Here is a 13,140-nt window from a genome sequence, read left to right on the forward strand (position 1 = left end):
AATTTCAAAAATATGAAAGCACCTGGTGACGATGGAATCTTTAATATACTAATCAAACATCTCCCTGAGAGCACAATGGAATTTTTAGTGAAAATTTTCAATTGCTGCTTCAAAATTGCATATTTTCCCAAATTATGGAAAAATGCAAAAATTACTCCCATTTTAAAACCGGATAAGAACTCAGCTGAAGTTTCAAGTTATCGACCAATCAGTTTGCTTTCTTCAATAAGTAAACTGTTTCAGAGAATTATTCTTAACAGAATGATGTCACACATCAACGAAAATTCAAGTTTTGCAAATGAACAGTTTGGATTTCGCCATGGGCATTCCACAACTCATCAATTGCTCAGAGTTACTAATATGATACGAGCTAACAAATCTGAAGGTTATTCCACTGGAGCTGCTCTTTTAGACATAGAAAAAGCATTCGACAGTGTTTGGCATAAAGGTTTGATTGCGAAATTGCAAACTTTTAATTTTCCAATTTTCCTAATCAAAATTTCAAAAAAATATCTTACTGATCGAACTCTGCAGGTTGTCTATCAGAATTCAAAATCTGATACATTTCCTGTCAGAGCAAGTGTACCTCAAGGTTCAGTCTTGGGTCCAGCCTGTACAACATATTCACTTCAGATCTTCCTGATTTGCCTCCAGGATGCACAAAGTCATTGTTCTGCGATGACACAAGCATTTCCGTAAAAGGAAAAAGTCTTCGTGTCATATGCAGTCGATTGCAGAAAAGTTTAGGTATTTTTTCTTCCTACTTGCAAAAGTGGAAAATCTCTCCCAATGCTTCTAAAACTCAAATGATATTTTTTCCGCATAAGCCTAGGGCTTCTTTCCTCAAGCCAAACAATAATCACGTTGTCAAGATGAATGGGGTTATTTTAAGTTGGTCCAACAAGGTTAAGTACTTGGGATTAATTTATGATAAAAAACTTATTTTCAAAGAGCACATTGAGAGTATACAAGCCAAGTGCATCAAATATACGAGATGTTTATATCCTCTCATTGACAGAAATTCTAAACTTTGTTTAAAGAACAAACTTTTGATTTACAAACAAATTTTTAGACCAGCAATGCTTTATGCTGTACCGATCTGGTCAAGTTGCTGTTAAACAAGGAAGAAAACGCTCCAAAGGATTCAGAATAAAATTCTGAAAATGATTTTGAAGCGTCCTCCTTGGTTTGGTACACTCGAATTACATAGACTTACTGGTGTTGAACCATTAGAAGCTATGTCAAATAAAATTATTAACAATTTTCGACAAAAATCGTTGCAATCCTCAATTGCTACGATAAGCTCTCTTCATAGCCAATAAGTTAGCAATTAAGTTAGTTGTAAGTTTACTTCCCCTTTTCTGACAAGTAGGTTTAAATCCCTACGAATGATAAGTCCTAATTGCGAAAACAAACAAATCCTAACAATTAAAATTACAAATTACTAACAGTGTTGAGAAGTCACCATTTGTGATTGGACACACATACTCATTATTTACTAATATATATCATAAATACTTAAGCTACTAACAAATCCCCCCTTTTAAAAAAAAAATGTTTTTAGACTTCGGAAAAGAAGTAATGTAATTGAGAGTTATGAATGACCTTCTATGAAATTTAGCAGATGACACTTTTATTGTGGTAAGCGGAAAGTTTAATAACGGAAAAAATGCGAACTGCTTTAAACGCAACTCATTTCTGGGTTTAAAATCTGACCCTGTTTGTTTGGACGCTATCCCTCATCTGCTGCCTCTGCATGAATGTGTGTAGTTGAAAAAAAAAAGGTTCACCGGGTGACCTTCTTGGTATGAGTACGAACGGAGACTAGATGGGACCTAACTGCGATATTCCAATTTCTTCAAGACGGTCTCCATATAAAAAAAAATACCAAAATGCGAATTTCATATTTAGGAAGTTTTGAACACATGATTTTGTAGTTTTTGATCGAACATTTTCATAATTTATCAATGAAATCTTGTTTCATGAAACGGATCATGTTGAAAAACGCCTCCAAAGTTACCTCTTCCTAAAAAGAAGGAACGTGAAACATCACGTCCCGATTGGGTGTGCGGGGCTTACATGGTTTGTCAGGGGTCGACGATATTCTTTACGGATGGCTTGAAAATCGGTTCGAAGACTGGTGCCAATAGTATTCCAAACAGAGTTTTATGCTTTAATCGAATGTGTGAACGTGTGTTTGAAAAGATATTATAAACTTGCGAATATTTGCATTTTCTCTGATAGTGAAGCGGCGAAGAAAACTTTACAGTTACAAATGCACGTCAAAATTGTCTGGGGGTGTGTTTTTTCTCTGCGGAGACTGTGGCGTATGATCTCTGTCATTTTGTACTGGGTTCCAGGGCACTGCGGAATTGAAAGAAATGAAACAGCGGACCAACTAGTAAAATAAGGTTCCACCCCTCAATTTATTGGTCCAAAACGCTTTTGCGGCATTTCAAATCTAAATACAGTGCTTTTTCGCTTTTATCAACAGTCGTTTTTATCACTACTCGCCAAATACACGCTCGATTTTCTCACGGTTTTTTTTTTCGTTTTTATCACACTTAAAAAAAAATTAAAATAAGAATAATGTACTTCCAGTTGCAGAAAATGTATTCGAAACATCATTTTCATTTGTGCCTTGTGTCCTTGCATGTGTATAGTTTTATGAACTCAATTCATTTGATCAATTTTCTGAGACAACCAGGTATCATATCTGTTACAAATAATTTGTGTCATAAATTTGAGAAAAATGAACCGTGAAATACGTATTTTATCGACTTTGAAGCAAAAATCACGTATTATCCGAGCAGTTGAGAAAGAAGATCTGTTAACAACTTAAAAATCCCTACAGTTTGGTCCACATAGAGCGTGGTTTTGAAAATTATAAAATCTAGCGTTTCCACAATTTCACATAAACAAGCATTAGACTCTGCTAGCTATGCTAAAGAATGAGCAGTACAATTCATATTGATATTGCATGTATAATAGCCGTGAGAAAGTCCGCGAAAAATTAATGGAGAAAAATATCAAAAACTAACCTTTTCTTGTTTATTCATTTGTATCTTGGACTTATATTCCATTCAATTATGCAAGTGCATCATTTTACTCAAAATATCATTAATTTCAATTGAATCCAACACAAAAAATTCAATTTTTATCATTTCGCTAAATTCACGGTTTCGCCAAATTCACGGTAATTCATTTTTTTGACCGTGATAAAATCGAAAAAGCACTGTATATGCTATTGGCCCCAAGCTCGAAAATTTTCTAAGAACCAGAAAGTTGGGTTTTGAGAAGAAAATTTCTTTTCAAGGTAAGGGGCCATCATTATTCCACGTGGACAGATTTTTAACGGTTTTGACCCCCCACTCCTCCTTCGCGGACAACCCATTTAAATTCTAAAAATTTTGTATGCACTGTGGACATTTCACAACCACAACTTTTTTCGAGAAGACGAAACTTTTGAGCCTTATAGCTAAACGATATTCGAAGGTAATTTTTTCATACATCTCATTGGCACTCTAATGGTGAATTGTATGTAGCATACTTGCGCACAAGCTAATTTACGCACCAGACAACAAAAAAGACAGTCTATCACAGAGCATAGAATTGACCTTCAGTGAGAAAAAAAAACGCTATCACTTTGCTTCAGATATAAATTTTGTAAATCCAATGCTCTGCTAACACATACTGCTACTATTGGATTGTATATGTATATTAGACTGGGACACAGTTGTATGGGAAAAAAGCGTTGGTGTAATTTTTTCGCTCCAATGCACTTTTCGTGTTCCTTATGGGTCCTGTAACAACTGTGTAACTTTTCAGATCGATCGGTGGAACCCCTGATTTGCGCCCGATTTTTAAAGTTTCCATACGATTTTATATGAGAAAATCCACTTTTTCAAAACTTATCCTCTAGAAATTTCCAGTTGGCTCCTAAAAATATACCAATACATGATATTTGTAGGAAATTTGCCTGGGAATAATTCTTCTGAAGACTGTAAGGCGCTACAAAATTTGTAGAAAAAGTTTTTCACCTTAAACTGATCGAATGTCTGACGAACGGCTCAACATTGAATTTTTCCAGCAACACTGCTGCAGCATGCTGCTGTTGCAAACTCAACAACGTGATGAGAAACAGTTTCGCGTAGAATTAAGCTTGAAGGCGTGATTTTTCGCTCATAGTATCTTCGGAGAAAATGCTTAGAATATCAATCCCTATATTTTGATAGTATTCGTTGTGTGATTTATACCCCTAAAAGTGAGAAATCAGCTTTCTAAACACCCCTACGTAGTGAAAAACATTTTCGTGTGGGATTAAGCTTGAAGGTATGATATTTTGCTCACGATAGAGCTTGCTTAAAATATTAATTATTAAGTTTTGATATAGATTGATTACTCCCCCTAAAAGAGGGAAGTAAACTTTCTAAACACCCACGTCGTGTGACTCTGGTGTCTTTCAGAAAAGAGTTTGGTAGATACATAGCTACAATTTGTGCAGATACATGGCTAGCAGGTCACTACGAACCACGGTAAATGAAGTCTATTGAAAAAGAGAAAAAGAGAGTATTGATCTTTGGGCGGGATGTTGGTTGAGCGGGCACCAAGGTGGGCCGCTGTAAGATCCGAAACAACTGGAAAAGGGTAGGTTTTCAAAGTTTTTCTTTAGCTCCCCGAAAATGGAAACATCTTTGGCTCCAACTTAATTTTTTATTACTGATAATTATTGCAATTTATATTGATTAAAACATATACAAAAATTCAACAAAAAAGGTTATCACCTTTCAATATTTCAGAGGCTTTTGTTGTCTGTGGGATTCGACAACTTGTAGCAAATAATTCTGTTGATCGGGGTCTTTTGTTATTTTGTTGTTGTAGTCGCTGACAAGCTTCACGGCCCTTTCTGCAAAATCATTCACTACTGCAATTGCCTTCACGCGTTCTTGTGCTTCCAGATATTGTTTATTCGATTGCCATTTTTCAGGTTTTTCTTTAAAAAAGTCCGTTGAGATTTTCATGATTTCGAAAAATCGTTTCGTTGCCTTCGTTACAAAGTTAGAAAGTGTAGAGTTTTTCTGAATGTTATCAGCCTTTACTAAGACTTTAGCATTCTCAAGTTGTTTTGCCTTCTTAAGTTTTTTTTGCTTCTGTTTACCTTTTTTCGCTACTAGAACAGACGAATGTCTTCTTCTTCCTCACCTGTGTATACCTCATTGGTTCGTAGTGACCTGCTGGCCATGTATCTGCGCAAATTGTAGCTATGTATCTACCAAACTCCTTTCTGAAAGACACCAGGGTATGATCTATTGAATTGGCACCAGAACCCAAGTTGTCACACGAGGTGGGTGTTTAGAAAGTTTACTTTCCTCTTTCAGGGGGAGTAATCAATCTACATTAAAACTTTATAATTAATATTTTAAGCAAGCTCTCCGATAATGAAGATAACGTGAGCAAAATATCATACCTTCAAGCTTAATCCCACACGAAAATGTTTTTCACTACGTAGGGGTGTTTAGAAAGCTGATTTCTCACTTTTAGGGGTATAAATCACACAACGAATACTATCAAAATATAGGGATTGATATTCTAAGCATTTTCTCCGAAGATACTATGAGCGAAAAATCACGCTTTCAAGCTTAATTCTACGCGAAACTGTTTCTCATCACGTTGTTGAGTTTGCAACAGCAGCATGCTGCAGCAGTGTTGCTGGAAAAATTCAATGTTGAGCCGTTCGTCAGACATTCGATCAGTTTAAGGTGAAAAACTTTTTCTACAAATTTTGTAGCGCCTTACAGTCTTCAGAAGAATTATTCCCAGGAAAATTTCCTACAAATATCATGTATTGGTATATTTTTAGGAGCCAACGGGAAATTTCTAGAGGATAAGTTTTGAAAAAGTGGATTTTCCCATATAAAATCGTATGGAAACTTTAAAAATCGGGCGCAAATCAGGGGTTCAACCGATCGATCTGAAAAGTTACACAGTTGTTACAGGACCCATAAGGAACACGAAAAGTGCATTGGAGCTAGTACTTATTTTTTGTCCCACCCTAATGTATATATTTTGGTGGAACGAAGTTTGCCGGGTCGGCTAGTTGTACAATAAAAATGAAACCCAAATGCTAGGAAAAATAACGGGTGACAGCCAACTGGATGGCTCAAAAAGGGTAATGACGCCTAAAGCAAAAATTGCAAAAAAGCTATTGGAGCTCAAAATGGGCGCTGTGTATCTGCATAGGAATAATAACCAGGAACTGTATAGTATAACCTTAAGAACATTGGTTTGGTTCAGGATTATACCTGTGGCTTTTGTAGTATGGAAAGCGAAACCTCGGAACATCTGCTATGCAGCTGTGGTGCATTGAACATGAGCAGAAACAAATTTCTAAACAAGGGTTGCTTACAACCTAGTGAAATTAGTCTGCTAATCCTCGGAAGCTAATTGGCTTTATTAAGCACATTATACCTAACTGGGAGCGTGATGCAGAAAAGTAAACTACGAGTTCCTTCGAAGCATCCAGGTTGGAAGTAGCCAATGAAGCCGGTATTCGAAAATATGTCTCTTTAAAGATTCCTGATAAAAAATACAGAAGATAGAGGTGTCACACATTATATCTATATGCAAAAATGTAAATATCCCCTACTACAGGTTTCTCTGGGGATGTTCGGATGAAAAATAGCCATTTCTCGATGAGTTCTTGGCCGATTCCGAACCTTGATGAACCATTCGCTTCAGAAATGGTTTTGTCTTCTATGCCAATGATAAAAATAAGCATTTTTATCAGGTATGTAACTCATTACCAAATCCATTCAAAAATTAGCAGATTTGACATGCTTACCGGAACTCAGGAATATTTCCTACATCCGGTCACATAAGACCACATTTGTACTCAGAAAATGAAATTTCAAAAGTTTTTCAGTTTAATGGTGTTCGAATTATTAAAATCGAAGAATATTTGGCAAAAATACAGCATTTCAAATGTCAACAAAATTTTGCCCATCCTACTTATTTTGACTATCCCCTGTAAGTACCAGGAAAACATTCTTTCACAAGGTTTAGATGTATTTTTAGCGAGAATTTCAGCACATAAATAACGATGAAAAAGTATCTTACCAATGTCAGATCCTTCTGTTGCCCACAATATTAGTTCTTGGAAACTGTAGATTGCGAAGGATTAGGGAAACTTTTCGTTCCAAAAGTTTAACCACTGATTACCGAACAGAAAGCATAGTAAAAGCATTCAATGGGAAGACTGAAAGGAATAACAGAACCAATAAATAATGAAGTAAAATTTATCAATCAAAGGAGGAAATCAATACTGCAATAAAAATAAAGCAAAGATTTCTCAATATAGTGATCTCCATTTTACCTTTCTTTCAAAATGTGTCATCCTGAATGAAAACCCAAACGAATTGCTTATGCATCGTTTATTTTTGGCTTCTTACAAATAATGTCAGCCTCCTTTCGCATTCCGGTGTACTATTCTGACAAATATTGCATCGTCATACTCGCGATTCACTTTCTCTTGATATTGTACTTTTCACGTAATAGTAAGGTGTGCCTTCTTATAAAATTATTACACGAACACAAGGTGATATAGAGAGACGCTCTGCTGTAAGCATAAGAGACCCATAACGAAACACGATAGATGCCAAACAGGAGACAAAAGCCACGCGATGCGTCATCCGGGGTGGGGATATGATATTATCACAATTTTCTTGCATCGCGCTTTGGTTTGACATTTGGGAAAAATAAAACACCTGTTGAAGATTCGTTGCAATTCGTTCCAGCTGCGCTTAAACGGCACCGTATTTGCGTATCAACATTGCCCACACTTCCGGGTAGCGCGTCTGCAGAAAGTTAGTCAACTTCTGGGCATTCTGGGCCTGCTGGGGGGAACAGTTCCGACAGTTCCGTTGTATCACTTCCGGTAGGGCAGCTGCGGAGATGAAAAGAAAAAGAAAAGAGAAAAAAAACTTGAAATGATATGCAACGGCACTTATCGTTACGGTGAAAAATGTGTCTGTGTAAAAGTTTCCTTTCTCCTGGGCAGGTTCTTGCGGTAGAAGAACATGCCTAATTTTAGCTGACTCGTAACTATTCATAGAGGAGAGATGGCTGCAGTACCATGCAGACGATAAAAGTTAATTAGGGTGCATGAAACTTTGATCATGGAAACTTTTCCTTATACCTATTATACAACGTTCGTTTGAATTCAAATAGTGTTCAAGCTTCGCTTGCCCTTTTGTTTTGCAGCGAAACAATTTTCTTCATCTGGTATCATGACCACCATTGTCAGATAAATCTATTCTATGAAATCTGATTCCTGATCCATCCAATGCCTTTAACATTAAAATTTTCTTCCATACGCAGTGCACATTCTGTACAACTCATACTATCAAAGAAATGTCAGATCGGCATTGGTAACAAAGCAAGAGATAATGATGATGTAACTCATGTCACGATTGCAACGAGGAAACGTCCAGGATGCGACGCACTGGTGCAGACTGAACTGGAAGCAATCATGTTGACCCAGTGGGGATTGCTAATTGAGATGAGACCACTGCAACTGGCTTTGCATTTTCCCTGCCCATGTTAATAGCACTGACGAAGGATGCTTTAAAGAGCAGGGCACACAGCCGTAGCAGCAAAGCAGGGGACACACGCCTATGCAAATTCATACGGCTTGAAAAGCTTCCCAAAAAATCGGCTTGCACTGTTTGTGCTAGGTTTAGGTTATGAGAATGTTTGTGAAGCAACAACAGAAGAGTAAAGATTACCGGTTAGTAAGCACTAGTGAACGCTCTTCACCATTCGTAACGAATCCTACAGGACGCGGTTGCGCCATATAGACTGTTCCGAAAATTATAAATACATCTTCTTTCTTAAATAAAACAAAAAGTACAGGATTTTTCGGGTCATTTTATTCTGAAATATAGATAATAAGTGTTTTCTTTCCAGTTTCAATTCAAGTTGGGATTATTTTTCGTAGGATACGCGAGTTCTCTAACTTTTCTCTTAACACTACTCATAAGCTTTTGCACAGTGTGTTCTCCGACCATTTTTACCACTTTAAGCCAATCTTTTCTAAATTTTTTAACATTGTCCGCTGGTTTGACATATTTCCTCAGCTTTGCCTTGGTCAAAGCCCAAAAAGTGTCAATAGGGCGAATTTCAGGGCAGTTTGGAGAATTCATCTCCTTTGGGACACATGTGACATTATTTGTTTTATACCACCCTAGTGCATCCTTAGAGTAATGGCAGGAAGCAAGATCGGGCCAAAAGATTGGAGGATTGTTATGCTGCTTAACCATGGGTAACAACCTTTTCTGCAAACACTCTTTCACGTAAATTTTACCATTCATTGTGTCATTCGTAATGAATGGACGAGATATTTTCCCACATTCACAAATGGCCTGCCAAACCATTACCTTCTTGCCGAATTTTTCGGTGTAAATGGCTTTCACTGGTCCAGGGAAATCCTTTCCCTTCGGTGATGTATAAAATTGCGGTCCTGGCAGAGTCTTATAGTCCAGGTTTATGTAGGTTTCGTCATCCAGGATAATAAACCTAATTTTTTTTGCCAGATGTTTGTCATAAAGCTTCCGAGCTCTCGGTTTCACAGATTCAGCTGGTTTTGGATTTCGTTTTGATTGCTTCTGCTTCCGACGGGTCTGCAGACCCATTCTTCCCTTGGCACGCATAACGTTACTCGCCGAGGTTCCAAGCTTTCTCGTCACATCTCGTACTGATACTGAAGGATGCCGCTTGTAGTATTCCTTAACCTTTTTGTCCATTGTGGGATCAACAGGCCCGGGTTTTCTACCACGTCTTGGGGCATCAGTAAATGTGCACTCCTCACAATACTTCCGCAATGCGGTTTGAACTGCTCCGACACTTTTACCTTCTTCTCTGGCTAATTTTCTTATAGAAAGACCACTCACGGTGCCCCATCCCAAGTAACACACGTTGGTATAGAATAGTTGACGTTACCTATTCCATGACATCAATATCACCAGAAAAGCGCAAAACATGAAGGCTAGTAGAACAAGTACCGATAACTGCATGAAAGCAAGCCAACTTGATATAATTAAGTGGCAAAAAACACCTCGAGTACTAATACGGCAATGCGCGAATCTGTTGCTATGACAACTGTTAACAAGCGCATGCGCAAATGTGTTGTGTCTGCGCAGTGCAACTAGATCGACAATTGCTTTTATCAGTGGCAGTTTTAATTGATTATAAAATGATGACAAAAATAATATTCAACTTTTCAAAAAGATTTGTTTCTTTCCCTTGAATATTGAAATTGTTTTCGCATTGTTTCTAAGTATTCTGGATATAAAATCTAACAAAACTAGAAAACGTTGTTAGATATACAATAACAAAAAAACTGAAGTGATATTGGTTACACTGCAAGCGTTGTGTTTATCTTTGGATGGCGCGTTTCGACCAGCTTCGAATAAATATAAAAATCGTTCATATAATTTCAATAATAATTTGATCAAGTAATTTCAAGTTAGGTGTTAAATGCTACGACTACTGTACTAAGGAAAAGCATTTTACAGGTACGTAGTGTTGTTATTAGCTTGTGTAATGTCTTACGAAAAGACCAAGTGATAGTGATTGTCATTCTAGCACTCATGTTATTAAAAACATCTTCAAAACCAGAAAAAAACGAGCTTGTTTTCGAAATGCGGTTGCATTACTGATGAAAAGCAACTTCAAAAACAATATAATAACACAAGTTTTCAATTGCGCTTGTAGTACACTTATATGACTACTTTCGTTGTTACTTATTTTCCAACATGTTTTGTGTGTTACTTGGGATTTGTGCACAATTCGCTTTCTTTGTTCGGGAGAAAGGCCAGGCATATTCAAAATTTCGCACTAAATGTTAGAAAAAATGACAGCATCTGTTTCTTTTGGATGTAAACAACAGAGCGCATCCAACGTTTGCTTGAATACTGCACGTTATTTGAAATGACGGTTGATCGTAAGTGTATTTATAATTATCGGAACGGTCTATAGTGGAAATCAGTGAAACAGTCAACATTAGCACACACGTGCTACAGATATGGCACGTGTGGGGGTTGTAAATATTGATCTTTCCCAAAAATTTAATTTTCACAGAAAGAAAGTAACACCGTGTGTTTCCCGGTGGAGGCTGCACATAATTTTATGGTTATTTACAGCTGCTAGAGGTGAACAACTTTGAAATTTTTTCATTCACAGTCTTTATGTTATGGCAATCACATAATAATAAGGTCAGTCGTTTACATCAACGATAATAAAGAGAAAAAACTCTTCGAAAATCATTTATCAGTATCAAGTCTATCTCTGAAAAGATTCTTTGGTTGAATCCAATTTGAGCGGTAGAGTAAATCCTATGTTGACCAGTGTCATTTAACTTTCACGTTTAAATTATTTAACTATTTATTTAACTCGATCAATCAGGTTTATTTTGCAAAGAGAAGAGAGAAGCAGAAAGTAGTTTTGCAATTCAATTTACCTTGTCAGTTTACAGAATCTGACTCGATGTGATTCTTACCCCCAGTAATAGTTGCCTTTTCTGGTAAGGCTCCCAGTTTGTCATTCAAATACTTCTAAAAGTAAATTGATCCCTTTTGAAGTCTAAAGCTGCACCGAGGTGAACGATGAAATCAATTTCAATTCGAACTACCGTAGCGCACTTTTTCGATACAATAAATTTTTCTACGAATGTAAATGCCGTCTAGCCGTAAACGCTTGAAAAGAATTTTATTTCATTGCTCGATCAGAAGAAACACTTTCAAATTTGTTTCTCCTTTGATGGAAGGAGTGTCCTTCAATTTTCGGAGTAGGTGCGGGTAGCTGCCGGGAAACTTATATGTTAAGCTTAAATTTCGACAGCATTACAATTAAATATTTTCAACCGTACAAAGGTTCATTGACTAGTAAATCATTTAGTCAACGACACTCTAACCAATAATAAACGAGCAATTTATTGCTCATACACGTAACAATCGAAACAATTAATCGCTTCTTCGAAAACGTAACAAAGCCATTGTTTGGGCCCATCCGTGTTAAACACGCCAGCAGCCTGCGGAGGGAGATAAATCGTCTTTCGAATAATTTATGTTCTCATCTTAAAAGCCGCTTCTTTGAATCAATTTTTTGACACTTTGAAGCGTAACGAAAACAGCGCCTGGAGCGAGCTTTCCCACGCAGGCAAAATTCAATCGTCTGAATTTAATTTGCCACTGTTAAAACTAAAGATAACAGAAGCTCGCTCTGTCCATGAAAGCAATTCGAGCCTCGGAAGCCATACTTCGCTTGGTTTGACAGAGTTAATTAAAATGATAATTCCGGAGAACTTTGCAATAATGGCAACGCAAACCGTACGGAGGAAGCTTTCAGTGCTATTTAAACTCAGCACTATGCAGTAAGAATGACATTGATAAGGAAAACCCACCTATCATTTCCTCTGCTGAATGAAAAATTGTCGGCTGGTTGAACGCTGAACGCCTGAGTGCGAAAAGACAAACGACACCGCATCTTGGCCGGATGATAAATTGGCACTAATTAGAACCAAAAAGGACACCGAAATTAGTTTATTTTTCATTCCGTTTGTTCGCCCTCCTGGCCGGGTTCAGTTGGAAAGTGGAAATTTTATTGCCGAGCAATTTTTCCGCCAATTTATCTCAATTATAAGTTGTAATTCGAGATCAGCCGCGATGCGGTCGCCGCCGTTTGGCAGTGGCAAACCGAACATATTTGCGCATCGATTTCTGGGTTGCTGCTGCTTCACGAGGGCCATTGAAAATGCGGGAATTTATTCAAACCATAAATTTTATATTGCGCTCAGTAATTAAATTCTGCCGACAAGATAGTTTGCAGTGTCGCGTGCCATTGTGTGTGCATTTTTTTGCTTCCACTTGGCAAATAAACTGTTGCAGTGTGTTAAATTGCACAGTGCAACAGTGATTGTGGGGGATAAATTGTGTCAATCTGGTAAAACAACAGCCAGTTGTTTTGGGTTGTCCGAAAAGCTTCGCCAGGCACTCAGTCACTATGGAAGAAAAGTAGTCGACAGTCGGACCGAATAAATGAAAACGTGGAAGAGGCGTTTTTAAATTGTCATCATTTTCCAGTGAA

General features: G+C 37.3%; 1 protein-coding gene across 1 annotated transcript in view; it reads right to left on the reverse strand.

The window, feature by feature from the left end:
* Positions 1 to 7,415: 7,415 nt before the first annotated feature.
* The window catches only part of LOC129726621 (putative odorant-binding protein A10), a 102,532-nt gene continuing 96,807 nt past the window's right edge, over positions 7,416 to 13,140 (reverse strand). Inside the window, exon 2 of the mRNA XM_055683537.1 lies at positions 7,416 to 7,942. Within this exon, the coding sequence (XP_055539512.1) occupies positions 7,800 to 7,942 (143 nt within the window). The 3' untranslated portion in view covers positions 7,416 to 7,799. The remainder of the gene's footprint in view (positions 7,943 to 13,140) is intronic.

Source organism: Wyeomyia smithii, chromosome 3 (genome assembly GCF_029784165.1).
Source record: "Wyeomyia smithii strain HCP4-BCI-WySm-NY-G18 chromosome 3, ASM2978416v1, whole genome shotgun sequence".
Taxonomy (NCBI): Eukaryota; Metazoa; Arthropoda; class Insecta; order Diptera; family Culicidae; genus Wyeomyia; species Wyeomyia smithii.